This window comes from Protopterus annectens, chromosome 2.part0, assembly GCF_019279795.1.
Source record: "Protopterus annectens isolate FY-2018-M chromosome 2.part0, PAN1.0, whole genome shotgun sequence".
NCBI lineage: Eukaryota > Metazoa > Chordata > Ceratodontiformes > Protopteridae > Protopterus > Protopterus annectens.
The window spans coordinates 135,584,633-135,611,098 of NC_056728.1; the positions used below are offsets into that span (position 1 = coordinate 135,584,633).

A 26,466-nucleotide genomic window follows, 5' to 3' on the forward strand; every position below is an offset into this window, starting at 1 on the left:
AACTTAAAAGTAGCTGACTAAGTAATAAAACATTTCTTGTAATAGGGCTGGGTACTCCCCTTAGCTTTGCCATATATATATATATATATATATATATATATATATATATATATATATATATATATATATATATATAAATCTATGCTACCTCCAATATAGCTGTACCTGGGAGTCAGTAATTTCAGACTTTGCAAATACTCAGAAAAGCATGCATTTATGTTCACATTTTTAAGTATGAAACACTAGTTTACAGATACCTTTCACTTACCGCCAAGATGCAGACCTCTGTTATTGCAAAAACTTCATCATTCTAAACATGTGCGTTATCATTATATGTAGATTTACTTGGAATATTGTAGTAAGGCAGGGGGCCTAAAGGTCACGGGCAGTATTACCATGGCACACTCTGGCCACAGCTGCAGACAGCCACCTTTCAAGAGTGCCATTTCAGCTTTTCTTGCAGAAAGTAGCTATCTTGTTTTGTGTTAGTTCCTCTCTCAGGGACTGATGATAATAAAATAAATACTGTATGCCATGGAGACCTGTAGGTTTAGTTATAGTAAAGCCTTACAATTAAAAACTAATAATTAAACCCTCAGAACTCCATGACATACAATACTTGTTTTATTATCACTGAACTCCTAGAGAGAGGTGTCAACATACCTCTCACGTTTATAACTTAAAAATTCTGAACAAACTCCAAAAGCAATGTTGGATGGAAAATGATCAAAATCAGGGACAACTTTTGCATATTGCTCTAAGTCACTTGCATAGTAAATAGAACAATAGGTTTTGCATCAACATGCATTTTCTGAACTATAAGAAATACAAACCTTGGCATTATTGACTTAAGTGTAATCATCAGTGACTTACTGGAAAGTCAAAATTTTATGTGGGACAGGTAAATCGTATAAGGCAAAATCAGGAACACTCTGCAAAATCAGGGACAATTGAGAGGTATGGGTACTAACATAAAAAATAGCTTTCCTTCCTTCTGTTTCTGCAAGGAAAGCTGAAGCAGATTTCTTGCATGCTGGCTATCTGCAGCTGAAGCTAGAGTATGCTGGGTTAATGTTACCCACAAGCTTTACATCTGATGGCTTACAACAGTGTTCCATTTTACTTTCCAGGAGGGGATACTTGCTGAATTTGAGGTTTAATAAACAGCTGGTTCTGTCCCTTGGACACATTGTCCAAATCTGTGGATAAAGTCAGAACCAAGATGGTTTTATATATGAAGGACAGCCCTGAAGGCTACTGCTGAGGTAATATGTGTGCACGTCACTGTATTTCATAGCCTTATTTGATCTCAGAAAAGCTTCTATAAGTAACAATTTACTATAATTTTTCCATTTTGTAGGCTTTACATAAGGTGTGGAGGAGGTGTTGGAAATAACCTCCAATAAAATTAAATAAGGGTTGAAATAATTCATAATTGAAAATTATGGCATACTACATGAGATTTGTATTCCTAACCAAGCCCATTTTTACGCAGCACTGTCCTTGATTGGTTGAATCCTGCAGCTTTCCAAAATACTGCCTCAGGTACCTCATAGTCAATCCAGCACTTTGTGTAAAAAAGTCTGGTGTCAGTTTGCTTAAATTTTTTTCCCCCACTGTCTGTCAGTCATTAGCCTGTCTTGGCCAAATACCCCTATTCATACTACACCCCCTGGTGAGAGGGTCAGCCATTAGGAGCCATCATTAAGACAGCTATCAGGTGTGCTGCAAGATTTTTTTCTATTTTTTTTTTTTTTTTAGTCCCATTCCCCTATGAGCACTTGGCAAAGCTGCAAGGAGGGGTGTGCAATAGGCTGGCTGTTGAGGATATAATCTTACCTCACCATTAGCCATCAGTTCACCACATTGCTGTTCACTGCCCTTGAGGTTTCTGACATAGCTTAATTACATTCGAGTGATGCCTCCAGGTGCATCTACAGTTACCTCCTACTGCGCCTCTAGGTGTCAAATATTGCTTGTTCATATTTGCATTAGTAATTCCAAAACCATGCTACATACAAGGTATCAGGATATTTTATTTTGAAGCATACATGATGGCAAACACAGTTGTGTTGATATCTGACCTATGTCAGTGAGAATTTGTTAGAATTGTAAGGTGATAACTTCATTTTTTAAACTTTCAAGCCACACCCACTGGGAGTTAAAGATACACACTCAAAAGAGCTGTACTGGAGGGAATGAGTTAAGAAGCCATTAGGGGTTTCTGACATAGCTTAAGAAGGTGTTATGGTTATCTTTCACCTGTGAGGCTATCTCAACTTCAAAGTTGACTTTATTTGACTTAATGAGCAGTCTTAGTTGCCTATTTAGTTTGATGGGAGTTTTTAACTTTATGGGAATTATCCTTCCTAATTTTTGCCATAATTTTTTTCTTTTTGTTGTATATCCTGTTTAATTCGGGATGGCACCAGAATGATTTCTTTCTGGGGCTAGATCTGGGCTTACTTCTGGTAGGTATAGCAGCTTCTATGCAGTCATTAACATGGTTGCACAGAGTTTCTGAGAGCAATTCAGCATGGGCTGGTATGTTCTCAGGATTTGGAGAGGCATTACATTTTGACAAACTGTCACTTGATGAGTAGATTTTTATTTCAAAAGAGACAGCTTTATGGTTGGACCATACCAGGGAGAATGAGACATTGTGAGGGTGCATCATTCTCCCTTATTTGTGAGTATGAGGTCCAGCCTTTAGTGGGAGTATTCACTATTTGGTCAAGATTATTTGCATGTACAAAGTCCAGGGATCTTTCTGCCAGCTGATTTGAGACCATGTAGAATTCCCAGTCTATAGATAGGTAATTAAAGTCTCAAATGAGTAGGGTGTTAGGTTGGATGGTAAGTGTTGTCAGTAAGTCCAAGTATGCATTGTGAGCTTCTTGGGACATGGAGGGTGACCTGTATGTAGGATATGGTACAGTATTTTGTCTATGGTGATCTGCACATGGAAGAACTTCCGCAGATCATCCTGTTTGACTACCCTTGAGGTATGATTGTTATTGATGTATATCAAGACCCCTCCTCCTCTAGCCTTTGTCTGTTCAGGTACTGGTCTAAAAGTGTGGAAGGCACTGAAACCTTGCATTGCCTGGGTACTCTCTGCCACTTTAAACCACATCTTGGTAACTGTCCAGATGTCTGTATTCTCAAGTGTGACGAGGGCTTGGAAGGAGTGTCGTTTTTTATTTAGGCTCCTGGCATTGAGCAGTAACCTGTTGAGATCCTATTGAGCTGAGTTTGCTATGTTGGTATGTTTGTCGATTGCCTAAAAAAGGCACTACTGTCATAGCTAAAATTTTAGCCAGTATACGAAAGCCTAGAGGGGACAGGTGCAGGCTATCCTTTGCAAAGCAAAGTGGTCTGTTAACTATGTCCTTCCAAGCTGATCAATATTGAATCCTCTTAGAATGACACCAGAAAGACAGCCAGCTGTTGAAATCAATCATCTTTTGCTCATACTGTGGCATCATCCTCAGCGAAGGTAATATGCTGCTCCGTGCTATGCTTATATCAGCCTGAGACATATAGTCTGAGAGCTCCATAATGCCTCTATTCATGTTGTTTGGGGAGGTACTTCTGTGGTCATTTACACCTACATACACTATGATGGAATCCTAATTTTTCTGTTGCTTTCAGACTGGCAGCAGATGGTGAGGTAAACTGTGATTTCATAATATTTAGTGCCTGCTGCAAAAGAGTGTAATAGTGAATGCTAATGAAGTGAATTTGTATGAAGGGTTTGCATATTGGAATACTAAGATAGGCAGATTTAAAAAAAAAATGGAAAAAAGGTTAAAACTTCTACGTTGTGAGCTGTGCATTAAACAGGCAGGAAGATAAGAAGAAGGGTAACGAGATTAGTCTAAGTGAAGTCTAAACTTCACAGTTATATCTGCTGGTGCTTATAATTACAGGTACACAAAATGAGCAGCTGGTGCTTATTATTACAGGTACACAAAATGAGACAGTTGGTGCTTATTACAGGTACACGAAATGAGACAGCTAGTGCTTATTACAGGTATACAAAATGAGACAGCTAGTGCTTATTACAGGTACACAAAATGAGACAGCTAGTGCTTATTACAGGTACACAAAATGAGCAGCTGGTGCTTATTATTACAGGTACACAAAATGAGACAGCTGGTGCTTATTATTACAGGTACACAAAATGAGACAGCTGGTGCTTATTATTACAGGTACACAAAATGAGCAGCTGGTGCTTATTATTACAGGTACAAAAAATGAGACAGTTGGTGCTTATTATTACAGGTACACAAAATGAGACAGTTGGTGCTTATTATTACAGGTACACAAAATAAGACACCTGGTGCTTATTGTTACAGGTACACGAAATGAGACAGCTGGTGCTTATTATTACAGTTACACGAAATGAGACAGAGACGAGCCAGTCGGTAGTAAAGGCAGTCAACTCAATGGAACACTGTCTGGCTGAGTGGGCACTCCGTGTTCTGGATCTATAGGATACATTAGAAGGATAGAAGTATTTAAATAGCTCACAATTGATACTTTTGTGCTACTGAGAATAGCAATGAAGAAGAAGAGGGAGGGATTTTGGTAGCCCAATTGTCAAAGGGGCAGACAATAAGAGACACTGGCTCTAAAGTCACATTGGAGTCAGCGTGGTGCAAAACCAGCAAAACAGAACTGTAGCAGGACAGATGAAATCAGATTATGAAGCTTGTAGGTACAACATCCCCTTGTTAAGCATTTGTGCTACAAATACTGAGGCTTAGTACCTGCCTGAACAAACTGTTTTAGTTAAAAACAAAATACTGCACTTACTGTACAAGCTTTAAAAACGGAACAAAGCAATTGCAATGTAGTTTGAATTTTTTTTTTACTTTTTTATCAAGTGCAATTACGTTTGATTTTTTTTTTCATTTCTGATGTAGAGATACTCAAAAGAAAAATATATCCACATCAATATTCTTTTTGCAGGTAAGTTACTCTGTTATTCTTTGGTGCTCGAGGATTTTAAAACAGCTTACAAAAGAGCTGTCCTTTGTGTGACAAAGCATGTAGCATTGGTGATATAGTGGTAAGCATGGCTGCCTTCCAAGCAGCTGACCTGGGTTTGATTCCCAATCAGTGCAGCAAGTTTGTATATTTAGGCGGTGGGTTTGGCATAATTGTTAAGGTCTTCACTTCATACACACAAAGTATAGAGTTTGATTCTGACCTCAGATCATTGGTTATGTTTAAAATGGCCTTTCAGGGTAACATCTAGCCATCCATCCCCAACCTTTCAGAAAGAAAAGAGTAATGTATATTCAGAGGGCCTCAAAGACTGGGGACCTAGTAATGAATCGTGTTGATGTCATCTTATAATGAGACGATTAGAAGAATGGATGTCCCACTCACCAGGCTAAACAAGGAGAAGGTTACTGTCAGCTGCCTGTTGGGTGCCAGGATCTGCCACATAATTCACGCACTCAGGTCACTCCACAACAAGTACAAATATAACTCTGTCATTGTCCATGTTGATGTGAATGACCTGAGATGTACCTCTCTGGACTACACGAAAAGAGACATGGAAGAGCTCTCCGATCTTGTAGCCCAGGCAGGTATGACCCTAGCCCTAAGTAGCATCCTGCCATCACCCAGAATGATAACCCAGTGCAAGGGCAAAATGATTGACTTCAACAATTGGCTAAGCTTCTGGTGTCATTCTAAGGGGATTCAGTATCTGTCTGCCTGGGACAACATGGTCAACAGACCACGATGCTTTGCCAGAGATGGCATGCACCTGTCATCCCTGGGATTCCGGATACTGGATAATGCTCTTGCTGCCCCTATAGTGCCTTTTTTAGGCAATGTTCAAATGACAAATTCACCACCGTAACAGGAACAGGCAAGCAAAAACTGAGGATAATGCTACTCAATGCTAGAAGTCTAAATCTCAAAATGCACTCCCTCGAGGCACTCCTTAAAATGCAGAACATCGATATCTGTGCAGTGACTGAGACCTACTTCAAGGCTCCAGAGAGCATCCCTGCATTACCAGGCTATAACTCATACCACACTTTTCGGCCACCTAATCTGCACCGGAACACCAAAGGCGGAGGTGTGTCCATATTCATTAAGGATATCCGGCTAGTTTCTCAGCATAATGCATCCGAGGTTATCCAAGTGCAACTAACTCTGGGCAAAATTGCAATCCATATTCTAGCTTGCTACAGATCCCCCACCATGCCCCAGGATTTCCACTCCTCTTTTCTTAATATACTGGAAAATATTAGGGTTCAACCAAACACCCTAATAATGGGTGATTTCAACTATCCCACCATTAACTGGGAAAACTACTACTGTACCAACTCCTTCACTCAACGCTTTCTGGAATTCATAAAATCCAATGCCCTGGATCAACTTATCCACACCGCCACCAGGGGCAACAATATCCTAGACCTAGTCATTACCAGCATGAGTGAACGGTGTTCCACACCAGAAGTCAACTCCTCATTGGTCAGATCCGACCATAAGCTAATCACCCTAGATATCCACATCCCGCCTCCACCCCCCATTAAGGAAACCATGGTAAAACATTTCTCCAAGGCCAACTTCATGCTTTTTAAGACAGAAGTGGCGAATTTCATGACACCCAGGCAGATGGACAATACAGCTATGACTGCTGAATTCTACAAAAATGCACTCTATAAGCACTTACATAAATGCATGGATTGTGCTATCCCAAACAGAACCAAGACACTATCCTCCAAAAAAAGGAAGCCAATCTGGTGGTCCCCTGGCATAAACAAACTCTACAACAGAAGGAAGAAGCTGTTACAAAAGAGACTAAAATCCCATGAGTGGAGGAGCTCCCTGATCAGCCTCAGTATGAAGCTGAGATCCCTTATAAGATCCTCCAAAGTTAGCTATGAAAACAAAATTGTCACTGATTCTAGGGACAACCACAAAGCATTCTATAACTATGTCAAGAATCTCAATGGCAACACCCAGATCTGCTCTGAGTTACAGCACAACAGCATGAAAATTATAGAACCAACTGATATTGCCAACATCCTGGCAGACAGGTTTAGTGCTAATGTTACCCACCTCTCACACCCTAAAGGGCCCATATCTATACAGGAAGAATGCAGAGTCCCTGTAATCACAACTATGTAGGTAAAAGCTGCACTTTTTAAAGCCAAAAACACAGCATCCATGTGACCGGACAACATCCCAGGCTGTGTTTTACATGAACTTCAGAACAAACTGGCTCCCCACCTAAGCACCATGTTTAATCATAGCCTCACGTCAGGCTTTGTGCCCACTGAATGGCACACAGCAACAGTAATCCCACTCCACAAAGGGGGAGCCACCACTGATCCCGGGAACTGTCACCCTATTAGCCTGATGAGCCTGGTCTGTAAGGCCATGGAACTCATAAACAAAAACATTGGTAACCTCCAAACTCTGGACCCCACCCAGTTCGGGTTTGTGAAAGGCAGATTGTGCCTCCTGAACCTGATCGACTTCCTAGAGGCAGTCACCAAAGCAGTAAACGAATGTAAGGTGGTTCACACAGCCTATCTTGACCTCACCAAGGCTTTCAACACCATCCCCCATTCTGGAATTATAGCTAGACTCACTAAACTGGATATAAATCCCTACATCACAAGATGGGTTGCCAATTGGCTCACTGACAGAGCCCACAGTGTAAATGTTGCAGACCCCAAATCTGACTTCAAACCAGTGACAAGTGGAGTACCACAGGGTTCAGTCCTGGGACCTCTCCTATTTGGTGTCTACTTCTCTGAAGTACAGGCTAAAACAGAAGGCCTTTGGCTAATGAAGTTCGCAGATGACTGCAAACTAGGAGTCATAGTCGAGTCCCCAAATGATGTGGACATCCTACAGAAGGGCCTCACTGAGTCAGATGCCTGATGTTAGAGCCATGGCCTCAAGCTGAATGCCAAAAAGTGCATTGTCATCCCCATGTAAAAACTCTGTACCCATGAACTACCACATAGGCGGCAGTCTACTTAATGCCATATGTGTGATAACAGACCTTGGGACCCAGGTGGACAGTAGTCTCTCCTTTGATAATCACATCACCACAGTAGTCAGAAAATCCTTCTACATGGCACACCTCATCACAAAAGGGCCCTCATCCAGGAAAAAGAGGTCATTGTTCCCATCTACGCGACACTCATTACACCCATTATAGAGTATACTGCCCCTTTTGGAATGTACCTCACAAGACATCTGCAGCAGCTGGAAAGGCCACAGAAGTACCTCACAAAGAGGATTGCTGGCCTCAAACAGATTCCCTACACTGACCATCTCAAAAAACTCCAGCTTTACTCTGTAGCATATCGCCTACTCTGAGGTGATCTCTGCCTAACATATAAATCTATGTCAAACCCAGAGCTGTTGGACATGCTCCGTGTAAAGAAATCCCAATCCCTCCAAGCTAGATGCTCTAGGGACCTAAACCTTGTAACCACAATAAACAGAACATGTTGGAGGGATAGATTCCTGTCCCAGAGACTTCCCATACTCTGGAACAAACTACCTATCTATATCAATCAAAGTTCCTCATTAGCACTCTTCAAGAAAAATCTTGATGAGTGGATGGGAAATAGGAAATACACCCCAAGGATAACTTCTGTGGCTCTGCTCGACAGGGGCACAGGAAAATAACTTTAAGCCAGGGAACCCTGTTAGCTAGGCTTACTTAGGCTCTTGGGCCGATAGCCTAGTACCTACCTATGAACCTATGTAAGGACAGGCTTAGCCAAGATGTTGTCAGTGATCGGGAGTTGTGGAATATACATGGAAATTACTATTATTATGTAACTGCTGTGAAAAATGGATTGTAGAAATTTTCTGAAAATACAAAAAAGTCATGTAGATGTAATATACTTTATTGGACACAATAGATTTTACAATGCGCTGGGCAGCCTGTAGCTGTATCTGGAATATGTTAGGTACCCATTTCTTTTTTTAACAACTGGGTAAGATGTTGATACTGTGGTAGCCATAATTAACCTAGTAACCTAGTCTTATAGGGCAGTACTAAGTATCTCAGTAGAAAACAGGGAAAACACTTCATGTCTGTGGTGCTTACTGCCGTCTTTTCATCTAGCCTACTGGCATAGGCTTAGCAAGAAAAAACGAAAAAATAATAAAAAAAAAGGTGGCATTTACCTTGTGGGTTTTGTATTACAATGCAATTTATAGCTATTAATAATGGTCCATATGTATGTATAGTTTAAATAAACTATATTAGACGTAGCAAAATTACTGTTACAGTTTAAGATTTAGTCAAATTTACACTCACTTGCATTGATCCAGTTTCCAATATTATGAAACAAGTTGGGTTAAGTTTAGACCATAAGTGATCCCTTTTCTGTTTGTGAGCAGGGATCTTAGTTCTTTAGTTGTGAGATTGTCTACACATTCTCTCTCTGTGTCCTTGGAATTTTGTAGGCATAAAAACAAAGTCTTTGGAAGCTACTGTTACACCTTTTGGAAGAACATCTTTACAGAGCTAACCTTTGTTCAGTTGTTTGTCGGATTTTGTCTGACTTTAGATTCCAGATTATAGCAAGTAAAACAAAGGATATAACTTTTAGGGGTCTAGGTTAAAGAAACACTAAAATCAAAGAAACAGTGCTAGCCTCAAAACCAAAACTGCCTTTATTAAATACAGGATGAGTGCTTTCGCCTCTAACAATCACTTCATTAGGGTTTACAACACTAATGTAAATAATTAATTGCAAATCTAATTATATCTCTTTTATTGCAGTAAGTGCTTTTCTGTGTTGGACCTGTTACTTTAAGACAGTTATCTGGCTGTATTAGAAAAAGCATTTATTTCTTATTATTTATTATGATTTGTTGGATGTAATATAAAAAAGAAGGTGGAGGAAACCCTGGCAATTAATGCTTTGCATCTCTGCTAAAAGAAGCGTGATAGTTCATTATTGGCTTCATTTACAACTAAGTAAAATTTGTTTGATAACCAATAAAAAATTAGGAGCAAATTATCTACAAAGTTCATATTAATTAAACTTCAAGATACAAATTTAGAATGCATATTTTTTTTTTTTTTTTTTTTTTTTTACTGGAACAGTGCATGCCACTTGTCACTTTGGTGGTATTTATGAGGAGCCCAAATTATAAATTTCTGTCTTCTAACTGCTGTTGATATCGTACGTAACAGTTATGTTGTGCATGGAGTGCCACAGTTATGCTCAAAATGCTGTTAAGCATTAGTCTCACTCTTAGCAGTGCTCAGTGACCACAGCTAAAAAACAGTGGGAAGTTTTTAAATGAAGTGAAAACACTTTGTTCAGACTTTTTTTTTTCCAAGTCTTGTTTCCCATGGCATGTTATAGTTCTGTTTCGCTGATTTTGCCCCACCCTGGCCCTGATGTGACTTAGATCCAATGTATCTATTGTTGTCTGCCTTTTATGACTTTTTTAATTCTAAACAAAGTGGTTACCACATTCCTGATGCTCTTCTTGTGTGATTTCTCTCTGTGTGGCAGTGGTTGGTGTGTTATGACTTTCACTGCCAAACTGTTTTTTTTTTTTTTTTTTAATTCTAAGTTTTGTAGTACGTGGTAGCAGGTAAAGCTCCATGCAGTACAAAGAATTATAATCAAGTCTTTTTGATCATAACCCAGGAAGTTATGAGTTCTTGATATGGATGTCAAGATGCACCTCTTGATGAGAATTTCTTGACTAACAGGTCTATATTATGTGATTGAAGAATCTCTTCTTCGAACACATAATAATCGACACATATACAGTGAACGCTGTAAACTGTGAATGACCACATCCTCAAATTTTTTCCTCGGGGAAAAAATTCAGTTGGCCATTGTTGGGAATTGACCTTTTCTTCAATGTAGAGTGATCTCAGAGTTGGTATATTTAGTTAGGGAGGGTGTGGGGGACAAAGCCCCCCACTTAATTAGTGTTTTAAAGTTTGTTTTTTTTATTTTATGGCCATGTGAATTTTTTCCAGAGGAAAAAATTTGAGGACGTGGTCGTTCCCAGTTTACGTTGTTCGCTGTATGTGTGTCGATTATTATGTGTAAGAAGAAGAGATTCTTCGATCGCATAATATAGACTCATCTCAAACATAGCATCCTGTTTTTTTTTAAGTAGCAGGTAAATCTCCATGAACTGCAATGAATTATGTTTGAGGCTTTTCCAATTGTAACCCAATAAGTTGTGTGCTCTGGACTGAATTTTTTGCCATCCCTGTCTCAAACACATAACATACTGGTTATGACCAGAGTCTCGATCGTAATCTTGTGTGTCTCACATTATCACCTATTTGATGTGTCAGCAGTGAGGGTTACTGTTTTGAGGTTTTCAATTGTTGCATTTTAAATGTGTTAAAAATGTGGAAGGTGGAGCGTGGTCACGGAAATTTCGAAGACTGATAGGTGTGCAGAATTTGCTACTTTTTGGGAGTATTTTACATTACTTCTCAGGTACCTCAATCTTTTGGTCTTTTCAAGGTTTTAACATGTCAGGCAATTGATATCTTTCAGCTTTTCCCGGTTAGGGGTCGCCACAGCAGAACTCCAGTCCGCTTGTGATTGGCAGTGGATTTTTTATGGTGCCAAGTTGCCAGCCTGTCACCCAACCTTCAAAGAAGACACACCCATTCATGCACGCACCTACCTGCATTTCTTTAGACATCACTCAACCATGGGGAGGACATGCAGACTCCACACAGAAGGCTCTCCAACAGAGAATCGAATGGGAGAGCCTCTTGCTGTGAGGTGACAACGCTAACCACTGCACCACCACGGCCTACATTTAACATGTCAGGCAATAATAGCAGATATTAAGCAAGTTACACATTCCCTGAAAATTTAAGATAGTTTCTTTTTTGAAAATTGTCGCCTCTGGGAAGTGCAAAGCAGATGAAATCAGTAACTTTTAGTACATTTTTTATTCATTTTTCACATTCACAAACAGCATGCACTGGGTGTCCTAAACACCTATACAAATGCAGCTTTTTCTTCCAATGCTAGGCTTAATTCACTAAAAGAGCAATATACAAAACTGTGAATTGCATGACTAGGCAAAAGGCAGTCTGAAGCAAGGGTTAAGCAAGTGTATTCTGTGTATTTAATTCAGTACATATGTTCTTTCTATCTCTTAGAGACTTTAAAACTTACTGATGTCAGGATATTGTTTTACAATTAGCCATCTGGCAGTGCAAACTTTAACTCTAGATGATTGTCACTGTTGAAGTGACTCCACGACCCCATGTGCAAAAAATGGGAAAAAGAGGTTGTGGATGGATGGATGTAAACTACTGCCAACAGTATGAATATTTACATAATTTGACTGTTTTTAGTTAGTGAGGGGGCATCAGTTGGAGAGATGTACTTCCTTTGTTTTGTTTAAATGTGTGGTAGGGTGAGGGAAACAATATGAGGTATTGAGTACAAAATGGAAGTATGTAGCTGTAACCCATATCTGAAATCCATCTGAAAACTACAGAGCCTACATCTCAGAATTCATCCTGAGTTACACAAGCAAGCCAAAATCTGTAGAGGGCTACTGACTGAGGCTGGTATAATTTAGAGCTACATAATTAATAATGGATACCCAATGACTGAGGGCTGTATAATTCAGAGCTACATAATTAATAATGGATACCCAATGACTGAGGGCTGTATAATTCAGAGCTACATAATTAATAAAGGATAGCCAATGACTGAGGGCTGTATAATTCAGAGCTACATAATTAATAAGCATTCAGTTCCTTGTTTTACTTCTAAGTTAATGCCAATGGGCATCTCAGTATTGTGTTCTCAGCAAGTAAGTGGATTTTTGTGTATATCAAAGTGAAAAATGTTTCAAAGAGCGTTTACCAGTCTCCCCTAGGTGTAGTAACCCGGTATATTGTCTGACATTAGCTCTTGAGCTTGGAGAGTTCTGTGCTGTAGGGCGCTGCAAGCTCATTTTATTAATTTATAACACAGTTAGTAGCATAGATCTTTCTTGGGAAAGGATGGGGCAGCTTGAGGAAATGGAGCTTTAGAGTTTTCCTACATAAGAAATTTTGGCTGGTAAAATATCTGTAACTTTTCAGCTACCCAGTATTGTTTGTTAAAACGCACATCACACTGTCTAGCTGGATGCCCCTATATCCCAAAATGCATAAATTGTCATATATATAATAAAATAAAAAATTATTGTTTTACTATGCGAGAAAAGAATTTGTGCAGTACAATTCAACGGCTGAAGTATTTTTGTGTTTTCTTTGCAATGCTCTCTACACAGCCATCCTTGCAGTTTTCATAAAATGTCGAACCTAACCAGGCAACACATGCCAGTTTTCATAAAATGTCGAACCTAACCAGGCAACACATGCCAGTTTTCATAAAATGTCGAACCTAACCAGGCAACACATGCCAGTTTTCATAAAATGTCGAACCTAACCAGGCAACACATGCCAGTTTTCATAAAATGTCGAACCTAACCAGGCAACACATGCCAGTTTTCATAAAATGTCGAACCTAACCAGGCAACACATGCCAGTTTTCATAAAATGTCGAACCTAACCAGGCAACACATGCCAGTTTTCATAAAAATTGTACGAAACATACAGACTTACAAAAGTGCAGTTATTTGGCCTTAACATGGGATTAATTGCTTAATATTAACTTTATCTGTGTTGGGATGTATATGGACTTCCTGACCATTTGTCAGGCTTGAAGTGGATGAGGTTGTAACGCATTTATTTCATTTTCTTTAGTTTTAAACTCAGAGCGCTGATTCTCATAGGCAGTCACCACTAGCATTGTTTCTGTTACCATGACTGCAACGAGTCATCGTTTTTTCTTTTCTGTACAGATGATTGATTGGGGTTCCGGCATGTAGCTCGCAAGACATTTCCCTGCGAGCTACATCGCCGAAACCAATTGGCTGCAACAGCAATTTGCCATAGAGCAATATGGCTGAAAAGCATAGCCGCTCCAGCTGTACACTGTGCAAGTAATCCTACAACTGGTGGCGATCCTTACAGACAGCTGCCCGGCCGTATTCTAGCAGGGACGGCTGTACTAGATATGTACCACGTTCTGTATTTTCATGGAAGGAATTAGTACGGCCGTCCCTGCTAGAATACGGCCAGGCAGCTGTCTGTAAGGATCGCCACCAGTTGTAGGATTACTTTGCATATTGTACAGCTGCAGCGGCTATGCTTTTCAGCCGTATTGCTCTACGGCAAATTGCTGCTGCCGCCAATTGGTTTCGGCGATGTAGCTCGCAGGAAAATGTCTTGCTAGCTACATGCCGGAACCCGAGTTAATATATGTGTAGGTTGCAGAAGCAAAAAAAAAAAGAAGTGTATGTAAGTGTAGTATGTTAGATACTTAATAAATATGAGCATATATATATGTAGATTCCAGCATTATGCAAGGTGATGACATCAGAGAGTGTGCCTGGATACTAGGTCAAATATGAATTCTGAGTTATCTTTGGTCTGCTGAGGGCATGTGCAGAATCTGCACATCTAAAGTCGGGAAGGTTTATCCTTTCACAAGACTGTGAAGGCTGTTTTACATCAGGGTGCAGCTATACATGCATACATTACTTCCATTTGCAGACACTTTTTTGAGGCTGGGGGCTTGGAGCTGAGTTACAGAATGGCTTTAACTCTGAGTAGCCTATTTTCTTATGCAAACTTTTGTTTTATACAGAAGAATATGACAAGTTTTTTCTTCCATACTTGCATAGTCTAAGTATGTCACATGCGCCATTAATTTTATTAAAAGCTTGTCTGTTTTTTTAGGTACCCAGCGTGCCAATGCTAGAGCTCCCGCACCATACAAGAGAGACTTCGAAGCAAAGCTCAGAAACTTCTATAGAAAACTTGAAACAAAAGGATACGGGCAAGGCCCAGGGAAGTTAAAGTGAGTACCTTTTGACTTTTTGATTCATAATGTACATAACATTTGTGTTTGTGTATGAAAATAAATACTTGTGTTGAAGAGATGCATATATTTATTGACTATCAAGAAATGAGGAAAGTTTTAGCTTTCACATTAGAAGGAACATGCCAAATAATTAAGAATTGTTTTGTTGCCCTCCCATTGCTATTGCCTTGGAGGCTTCTGGATATTTTTAAGGTACACTCAAATGCTACAGTGTATGAAATCATATTTTTGACAGGCACATGCAGAATAAACATCCACTTATGAAGTTAAAACACATAGTATAATATAGATTTACTTATAATATATGTATTTGGGTCTATATTACATAGTTGAAGCTTTAGGTAATCGAATACCGAAAGCTTGACACCTAAACAGCAAAAGCTGTAAACATCGAATGGCCACTTCTGCTAATTCTTTCATAGGGAAAGAATTCACTTGGCCCAAGAAAAAAAAAATTTCAAACCCTAATCAAGTGGGGTGGGCTGTGCCCCCCACACTCCCCTAACTAAATATACCAACTCCAAGATTGTTCTACAGTGGAGAAAAGGGCATATTCCCGATTAACAGCAAAGTGAATTCTTTCCCTACGAAAGAATTCACAGAAGTAGCCGTTCGATATTTACAGCTTTTGCTGTTTAGGTGTCGACCTTTAGGTATTCAATTACCTAAAGTTTTGATCACATAATATAGACCCTATGTCATGGGCGCCCGCAGGCAGGTGCAAGGAGTGCACTTGCACCCCCCCTGGAATCGACTGGCCAGGAGATTAATTTATTTCTAATTTAAAAAAAAAAAATTTAAGGGTGTTCTTCTTTAAGAACGCCCTTTGCATCCAGTCGTACAAACGGAAGAGGTGCTTGCGACCTGTTTTTGTCTTCTCCATATGTGCTACTGATGGTTTACGTCTTCATCTTCCACATTCAAGCGTGGAATTTGAATTCCAGAAGCCGTTTGGACTTGGGACGAGCGAGCATATAAGTGAGAGGTAAATGTGATTGTGTATTATAAGAAAAAGAAAACTCCTTTATGTGAAATCATCTAAAGTAATTCTCCATCTGTCCATAACATGCACTTTTGTCTCAATGAGACATACAGCTTCATGTAAGGCCCTCAACTAATGCCACAAGTGTATTGTTGGAATGTTACGTTTTAAATTTATTATAGCAACAACTCTGCCAAGAAAACCACATAACGGTTTTCAAAAAAGAGATGTAAATTTTTAGTTTGACATACTTTCTAACATGCTAATTATTTGAGCAAGCGAATAAGTGTTATATGTTTGTATGCTGATATGCACAGTTGCATAGTTCCCTTATCAGACAATGACTGCATAGAATATTCTGTGTCTTACAGACCCAATGAATGGCTTAAAGAAGAAATTACTCCCTTTCTGTCAAATATACAAACTGATTTGTGGTGCATGAAGATAGAGCAATGAAATTAACTATTTTCATGTATGACTGTAATAGACCACATGCTTTTCTGCTGCAATGATCATGCATTCTGTATATTATGGACTATATTTAACAAAGGGTTGTAAAGAATGATGTTCTCCCATTAAATGTCAGTTCCTGTCTTTTTGGCTTTCTCCATACATTTCCTCATGTTGGACTTTTCTGGATGTGTAAACCTAGAGAACATTTTCATGGCACTCCTATGGCATTCAAAGTTACTAAAGGTTATGGCACCTCAGGCATCATGTGGTTTGAACCCCCCCAAGTGGTCTCACGTGGTGCAGTATACCAGTTAGTGTTCTCACAGAAGTAACCAGTGAGACCTTTGGCTGGTGCAGTGTAGTGATGACTTCTGCTCAGAGAGCTTATTAAATCATGTTTCCTCTTTGTAAGTGACAGCCCTGCTTGTTAGAATCATTTTAAGAAGCATTCTGTATGTAGCTATGTAGTTATAACTGGAAGATGGCATTAAAGTATTTTTTTCTTTGGAGTTTTTAAGACAGCTCATTCAGTGTTCAAGACTGTAACAGTGGAATCAGAATTTGTTGAGTTTCATAGTTTGCAGTGACTGCACAAATATACATATAAGGATAAGACATTTACTTTGACAATTGGTATATAAAATGTAGTAAAGAGCATAATGCAATTTCTAAAATGCTGATTTCAGACTTGATTCAGCTCTTCAGATGTCTCACTTTTATATAACATGGTTTTGTCATTTGGGTGGTAGCATTCCTATGACCTCTCACAGGTGCTAGAAACAGGTTGCCAAAGCCTGTGTGAATCAGACTGCAGCATGGTACTTCTGTAACATCAAGGTCTTTGCTCACATCATCTGCTACTTTTTATTTACTTAAGTACTTGATTTTTGCCACCTGGCATTATTTGGGACCCCTGAGTAACTGTACATTGAAATTCAACATTTCCTGTAGCAGTTAAATCAAATGAATCAGTTTATTCAGACATTTTCGTCACAGAGACAACAGAGTCAAAAGTGAAGGAGTGATGTAGTTCATACATTTTCTTTTGAAAGCCCCACATAAGAGACAAATGTTATACATAGTTATAAAGTATTTATCATAAAAAATACTGACTGGAAGATTCTTTAATCTGCTTTAAGAATCAACATGATAATTTATTTGATCACATAGCATCTACATATATAAATTCAGTAAATATGATCTGCACCTTCCTGCACGTTATATCAAAGATTAAATGGTATGGTGCTGTGCAGTAAATGTTATGGGGTTCCCAGCAGTGTCAAGACACTTAATAGAGGAGCCCTGTCCAATAGTGTAGAGGGATGAAGTCCTGACTGCAACTCCTATGACCAGGGCTTGACTAGCAGAATGGGCGTTGAATTGAGCTAGGGAGGATTAGATTGAGTGATGCATTCCAGCCCACCCATCTTGCAGGGGAGAGATCGCTAGGCCTGCTGCATTAGTGTCACTTACTAGTGAGTTTGTAATTACTCATGGAAGAGGCTAAGCAGGTTTACAATATTTGCATCACTGAGTTAGAGAAGTACGCATGTGTGGAAGCATATTTATCTCTTCCTGACCAGGCAACCATTGTGGACTATGCAAGCCACCCCCTGATGAGGGGTTAGGATTGGGAGAGGACCACTTCAGGACTTATATCTCACATACTCCGTAACACTTGGCACTCAACCTTCAGCAGAAAATGAGCTGATAATGCTCCTTCAATGGGAATGAATGGCCATAGAGTTCTTACCCCACCATTGAATACATGAACAGATGTGGCACAGAAATGGCAGCCATTGGGCAGGTGCTGAAGGGGAATGATTAAGAAATGCATTGTAGAATGTTATAAATAATCTTAAAGGCATTAAACTAGGAAAATTGAATATCATGGCATGTATACATGTCTGCTACTTTCCATGGCTGAAATGCCTTGTATCATATTGTTTTTATTTAGATGTATTAATAGCTGTAGTGCATCAATGCCAGGGCTGGCCTTATGCATGGGAGAACTAGGCAATCACTTAGGTCACTGTACTTGTAGGGACTCCTTTTCCCTTTTTAATTATTTATTTTTAGAGAAATGTTTCATTGCTCTAAAAATAAACAAATACAGTGCATTACTCATAACTTAAAATAAAATACGCTCACAGAATATTGGGCAGTACAAGGGCAGGGGTCTAGTTGACTTGCTGTTCAAGCCACTTCTTTACATTTGCTTAATCATTGTGAGTTCATGGCAGTACAGACCTTGCACCTCCAAAATATAGGTGGGAAGATGCATCAAGGAGTGGTAAATGAAATATTAAAATAAGGCATAAGCTCAATTCTCACTGGCCAGGGAGGAGACACCAAAGAGGAGAGGGATGATGCTGTATTGGTGAGATACTTGTCATTTCAGCTCACAGCAATCAGCCCGATTTTCTGACATTTTTTCTGGCTTTGTGAAGTGTTATTACTGTTTTATAATAATGCTGGCAGTGATCACTCAGATATTTTGGGAAATATGTATGACTTTGTCATTTGTGTGGGCAGTTGGGATGAAGGAAATGGTGCAGTGAGAAGTGTTATTACTGTGTTTTTACAATAATTTTGGCAGTGATCAGATAAATATTTTGGGCAATATTGCTCACTTTTTGATTTGTGAGGGCAATTGGGATGAGGGGAATGGCATGGTGAGGTAAGTGCTATTAAAGTTTTTACAATAATGCTGTCAGTAATCAACCAGATAGTTTGGGCAATATTTTTCTGGCTTTGTGATTTGTATGGAACAGCTTGGATCAGTATACTTTAATGTATGACAACTTGATGGTGTGGACTGTGGAGCTGAAAAAGTATTACATAGCCGTCAGACATTATGGCTATAACTGCTAGGCTGAGGCTGGCTGGATGAAAGTAACTGACCTTATCTTTGCTCAGCTTAATTAGTCACTATCTGGATTTGAAGGACTAGTCTACCTTTGTGAGAAGTAAGATGGACTACATAATTGGACATCCGATATACACAGAGAGTGTAGGTATAATTGCTGTGACTGTCTTCTGTGGAAGAAAATGTCTATCTGCCTGCTGCTCTTTTCTTATTATTTTATATTTTAGGACCAATGTGATTATGTGAAGCAGCATGCGAGATTTTAACTTGTGGCAAGTGTTTGGAACAAAGCTGAAATGCATTACACTGTCATTCTCTTTTATCACACTCGCCATCATAGAAGTGGCTATAACTGCTTGATGGGAGTTGTGTGGATGAAACTAAATGACCTTGTTGTCACGTGCTCAGTTGAACAGTCATCTCTCAAAAAATAAGAGATGAATGCATCACGGAATACTCGGCCCTTCAGAACTTCTGGGACTGGTGACCCCCACACACCAAGTAGATTTTGACATGGGCTAAGTAATCGCCTCGGCCCTGAACTCTGCCTAGTGTAAAACCAGTTCTATGCTTTTTTGTACACAGATGGTGACTGTACTTGTGTGTGTGTGTGTGTGTGTGTGTGTGTGTGTGTGTGTGTGTGTGTGTGTGTGTGTGTGTGTGTGTATAAAAGGGAGGTAGCATGCCCCTCAGCTGTCCAGGTTTTTGCAGAATGTCCAGATTTCTGCCCCATATTCCTCCTAAAAAGGATTGAAGTTTCTAAATAGTTTAGACATCATATCCGTTAGAAAAATGCATATCAACACAAATCCTGTTATTCTAGCAATTTTATAAGTTCATGAAAGTGATATTTATAATCTGTCCCTGTTTATTTTAGGCTTTGTCCAGATTTCTTGCACTAAGAAGTTGAGGTGAGAGAGAGAGAGAGAGTGTGTCAGTCAGAGAGAGAGAGAATGTGTCAGTCAGAGAGAGAGAGAGTGTGTCAGTCAGAGAGAGAGAGAGAGTGTGTCAGTCAGAGAGAGAGAGAGAGAGTGTGTCAGTCAGAGAGAGAGAGAAAGAGAGTCAGTCAGAGAGAGAGAGAAAGAGTGTCAGTCAGAGAGAGAGAGAAAGAGTGTCAGTCAGAGAGAGAGAAAGAGTGTCAGTCAGAGAGAGAGAGAAATGCCCTAGTTAGATCTAGCAGGTGGAATTTATTTTCAAGTGCATTTGCAAGGAATTGTGAGCTTCAAGGGAAGCAAAGGTTACTGCTGCTCATGCTAAGTCTGCTTAAAATGTGCAACTGTTTTTGTTTAGCAAATGGTATCATGATTGTGGTATAGAATTTTAAAGCAGTGTTAGCACAGCAGGTAACATACTTGCATCTTGAAGCAAAGGGCTGTAGGTTTTGTTCCTGCAACGTGTACATTTGTATTTTAAGGGGGTATGGTACTGCATTCCTTAGTATGTCCTCCTTTGGATGAGACACCTAATAACTATGAACCTGTTTTATAGCTTGCCACCCATTCCCTATTGCAATATACCAGCTTACCATTTCTTTTAATGTAACATAGGCAATTTATTCTTCAAGGGCAACAGGCACTGAATTTGTAAATGAAACACTGAAATATAAAGTTGTTTTCTAACAACAACCTCTTTATTGGTTTCAGATCTCCTTAATGTGGAATTATTCAGATGACTTTTACTTCTGCAGAGATTCTGCATATTGATTGATATTGGTGGATTGTATGACAGAAATTTGAGTGGCCCTTTAGGGTTGAAATGTTCTGAAGTGGGTAGGTTGTCATTGGTTCATATGGTTTGTTTCATTGCTTAAAGGAAAAAATGTTCTGAACTATACATTTAAAACACACTCTAACAAGTGGTGCTGCATTATACAAGGGATATAATTCAATTATTATATAGTATAATTAATAAAGTCAGGAAGGTAAATCAAGAACTTTTGCATGGTTCCAAAAATGTGTGCAAGGAGCCTATGATTTGAAAACAGCCCAAAGGTAAACTTATCCTGCCACTGGCCAGATGCATTTTCTTTGAATGTGGGTTTCAATGCTGTTTCAGTGAATGTGGGTTTCAAAGGTAGAGAAGGTTTAATGCTAAGTCTGTTTTCATTGTAAGACTATTGCTTTGTTTAGGTTTAGTAAATATCTATCAATGTTTGTGCTATAAAATTTAAATTAAAGTTGTAAATGAAATCCAAATATCTGTAATTATTGTAGAAGTAAAGCATAAAACAGTATGCACACAGAGATTTGAACAGTGTCTATGACAAATGGGGAGAAATATCCAAGTAATGGGACACTGGAATGACTGTGTGGGTGGAGGGGGTGGGGCTATGGGGCTGCATGGGTGGGGCTTTGGGTTTGCACTCCCCTGCAAAAAATCCTCTGGGCTCCCTTGCCCTATATATATATATATATATATATATATATATATATATATATATAGATATATATATATATATATATATATATATATATATATAGATATATAGATATATGTATAAATATCTATATGTGTGTATATATATATATATATATATATATATATATATATATATATATAAATATATAAATGTATCTCTCTATATATATATATATATATATATATATATATATATATATATATATATACACACACACACACACACATATATATATATATATATATATATATATATATATATATATATATATATATATGAGTCTCACATGCTTGACTAGCATACGTCCGAATCACAAAATATCGAACACATACATGAAAGATTTTAACATTGAAAAGCGCTTCCCTGTATGTGTAGTTAAAAAAAAAAATCTATGTTTCTGCAGGAGGGCTTTGCCCCCCTGCACCCCCCACACCCCCTTACTTTATTATTCTCACTCCAATATCGCACTACAGTGGGGAAAGGGAATTTTCCCTTACCCGCACTGTAGTCCGATCTAAACAGGCACACATACATGGAAGCGCTTGTCGATGTTAAGCGCTTTCGTGTATATCTGTTCGATGTTTTGTGATTTGGACATATGCTAGTCGAGCATGTGTCCGGATCCCAAACACACACACGCACACACACACACATATATATATATATATATATATATATATATATATATATATATATATATATATATATGGAGGTTATGTCATTGTGTGGCCAAACAATTCTTCTGTAATGTGCCTGTTGTACACCATACTCTGATTTTCTTGTCAAAGCCTGCACTAGGGACCTCTAGGATGTAAATCAAAAGTCCCTTGATGGTTGCCTGTGTAACAGCTGCCCTGCATTTGTCTTTTCCCTTTCAGGGAATAAATGGGCATAACCTTCTCCTGAGAGGCTGCAGGGCATCCATATAATTGGTCATCAGGTGGGTGGTGGGCAAAAAAGGAGTAATAGTATAATAAATTATTATTGTAGACTAAATGGTAACCATGCTTAAATAAGTTAACAGTACACTAGAAGCTAAGTGTGGCAAAATGGTAGCTACCCTGGAAGCAGGGTGTTAGGTGCCGTGATCAGGAGAACAATAAAAGAAAAGAACACAGTACTGCTTTTCCACTCGGGAGTCAGACTGAAGCACTTCAGTGCTTTGCATTTGTTATTAAGTTGTAGCAATCTGTTTTTACCCCCTTGTTTTTTGCTCTCACCTCGGAGTTAAGCACCAGATCAGGGAACTGGTTATGGCTCTGCATTGTACTGCCACTTTGTAATATGAAGCTAAATCAGTAAAAGAATGAGTGCCAAAAGTATTTTTTAACTAAATTAGAAAATCACAAGAGTTAACAGTTGTTGGCACAAAGTGGTACTTTCCTATATGCTTAATTTTTACAGATTCTTAAGAAGTCACTAACTGTTTAACATGTGGAACACTGCATTTTTTTATAAAACAGTAGAAATATTTTGACTACATCTTTAAAGATCGTGTTGTGCCATTGCATTTTAGTGTGCACTTCTGATCTTATTGTTGCTATAACTTTGTTTTGTCTTATTACTGATTACATCAAAAAGGCTGAGACTGCAGTATGTGCTTGCTAAGATGTTTATTATGAAAATGGAGAGAGAAACAGCTGGGGAGGATATTCTGTAAAGTTTCAAGTCTTGTCTAGTCTCTACTACTGTCAGGAATGTTATGGATCTTTGTACTGATGTTACGTTTATGTGTGCACCTCTGAAACATACTGCCATAGCTTTTTCATTAATATTATTTATAATGCAAACAGGTGTGGTTGTGCTGCATACTTGTCTGGTATCCCTTTTGTGGGTTGCAGGTTACTTTTTGCAAGAAATGATGAATTCTCGGCTGCTGCTTTTAATGCTAAGGATCTTTGTCATAATATTGTGTTTGGGTTTGCATCAGTTGAAAGCACTACTGTTTGCAGCTTGAACTTTAATGTACCAGCCATGTCTATCATTCAGTAGTCCATCATAGTACATTGAACGTATTTGTTTAGATTCATAACTGTTGTCCATAAGCCTTTTTAAGCCTGGCCATGCATCCCAAACCTCTGACAAGTTCTGGTACCCTTGATAAGTGTAAGCAGGGGCCAGGGAGATGAATCATTTACAGGCTGCATGTGTCCATTAGAAACATAGGGCCAAACCAGGGGTGAATTTGCTGTTCCCCATCCAACTGTCCAAGATACACTTGAATTGGGTTAGGGAGGAACTCTGCTTCACATGGATGGGAGCCTGTATCAGAGATGGGATACATACCTCTTTCTCCATCAGGTTCTGTTTATATCACAGGTGAGGTTTAAGTCTTTAGAATGGGTAATTCAAGTGCTGTTTGTTTTGTGGATGTTCAGGAGGTCCATCAGAGTAGGGTCTGACAATGCCCTGTATGCCAGGCATAGATCTCCCCTCAACAGTCTGTAGGAGAAATAATACAGGGATAGGGCCTTGAGGCAGTCTGCATAGGACATTTTATTTGCACCCTGTATTCTTTTATTGAGGAACCTCTGTGGACATCCCAATTGTTGGATATGCCTGGTTAGGTACATACCAAAGGGGGCATTGTACTCAATGATAGGTCTGATGAATGATGAAAACATTGGAAGAATGACTTCCTTGGATCTAGATGCCATACCTTTGTTTATACGTTGTGCAACATAGAATGATTTCCTCACTATTTTAGACACATGATAGTCAAAGGCTAAATTACTGTCTGTGTGTCCCTAAGTCCCTGACTACTGGGACAACTCTACAGGGTGTGTTGTCAGTATGATAGTCATCAGGGATGGATGACTTCTAGAAGGATAGCATTATGCATTTCTTGGGATTCAATTTTAGTCCATATCTCTGACTCCTGTTGTTTGTCTGTGTCAGCCCTTACTGGAGAACATTTGTGCCAGTGTGGGATTCAGTGACAGCTCCTAATTTGCAATCATCTGCAAATTTATCAGCCATTGACCATTGACATTGGCCTTGACTTCAGAGAAGTAAATGCCAAAAAGGAATAGTCTGAGGACTGATCCCTGAGGGACTCCACTTGTGACTGGCCTCCTTGTAGAGGTGGAATCCCCAATTCTAACTTCCTGGGTCCTATCTGTGAGCCAGTTGGCTATCTGCTGGATGACATACAGGTTTGTACCTAACCTCCTGAGTTTGTCAACAATGCTTGAGTGGGGTATTGTGTCATATGCCTTGGCCAAGTCAAGGTAGTTAGTGTGAACCATTTTGCCCTCATCCATTGCTTTGGTGACCTTCTCAAAGAAGTCCACCAGGTTGAGTAGGCATGACCTGCCCTTGATGAAACCAAACTGAACTGGGTCCAGTGTCTCGAGGTTTACTATAACATTATTGATTTCTTCCATGATAATTCTTTCCATGGCTTTGCATATAAGAATAGTGCGACTTATGGCTCTGAAGTTTTTAGGGTATGTAGATGGCCCACCTTTTGGAGAGAGGTGACTGTTGCTGTTCTCCATTCATGAGGCACAAAGGCTGTTTGGCAGCTACAGTTAAATTGTAATTCCAGAGGGCCTGATAGGTCATGTTTCATGCTATTTAGAAGGCATCCTGAGATATTGTCTCAGCCTATTGATGCAGTGTTCTTGGCCTTAGAGAGAGCATTAAGGATCTGTTCCCTAGTGATAGCAGGGGGAGTTACATTTGATGGTATTTCTTGAGGGAAGAGTGAGAGGGAGAGAGGGGTAAAGCTGGAGCTGAATTTATCGGTCAGTAAGTTTGCTATATCGTCTGGCTCAGTATAGGTGTCTCCATTTACAGTAAGCTCTGCACACAATTGTATATTGCCTTTGAGTTAGCTAAAGAATGCCTTGTTGTTGTCATTGGCCTGGGAGGCCAAATTTACCTCAAATTTGGCTTTAGTAGACTTTCTTTGTCTTCTGAGTTTGTTTAGTTTCATGAGAGTGCTTTTATCCTGCTGGGTGCTGTACCTCCTAATTTTTTCAAACCAAAAAACAATAAAGTTCTACTGAAGCTGCCAGCAAAAAAGGAGATGTGGACACCAATGATATTTGAGCACTTTTGTTCTCTTTATTGTACTAAGAACTTCTTCACAATGAAACAAGCAACTTGATGTTCACATTTAAAACCCAGCTGCCTAAATCACATGACTATCGGAGCCAATAGAAACAATGAAGCAATTTATTGAATTCGAAAAGCAGAAGTGTATCAAAAGTACAAAACATGTTCCCATAAAAAGTAACAATGATAAAACACAGCACTTGGCACTATGAATGTTTCACTGCTAATAAAAAGCATTTGATATTAATATATTCATTCAAGCCTGTTTTTTTACCAGCTTGTAATCTAATCTGCCATTGTGCTTCTCAGCACTCAAGCAGCGTGTTAAAATTACCTGAAAAATTGTTTAAATTTATTGCATCCAAACAAAAAAATCTCCTAAAATCTAAGCAATCTAAAGAGTGTTTAGACAAAAAGATTGTTTAAATCTTTGGTTTTAATTGCTGTAATATGTTCATATATCCTTTTAGATAGCTTTCTGAAAGAATTGCCAACATAATAACACGAACATGCGTCACAGATGGCTAAATAAACAACACCTCTAGAATTGCAATGAAATCTGCTTGCTACCCAAATAGTTTAATTCAAAACTTGTAAATAAATTCTGGAACCATTGCTGACAAACCTACAATATTTGCAATTGCCACATTTATAAGTACCAAGGTTGCCCATTTGCCCAGATGTGTGAAATTAGATTTTTCTAAAATATTATAAAACATCATTG

At 39.0% G+C, this 26,466-nt stretch overlaps 1 protein-coding gene across 2 annotated transcripts in view; it reads left to right on the forward strand.

Moving 5' to 3' along the window:
• HECW2 (HECT, C2 and WW domain containing E3 ubiquitin protein ligase 2) overlaps positions 1 to 26,466 on the forward strand; it is a 2,117,141-nt gene that overhangs the window by 1,727,826 nt on the left and 362,849 nt on the right. For both annotated transcript variants that reach the window (XM_044060621.1, XM_044060622.1), the window contains one exon: positions 14,813 to 14,933. In XM_044060621.1, the coding sequence (XP_043916556.1) occupies positions 14,813 to 14,933 (121 nt within the window). The remainder of the gene's footprint in view (positions 1 to 14,812; positions 14,934 to 26,466) is intronic.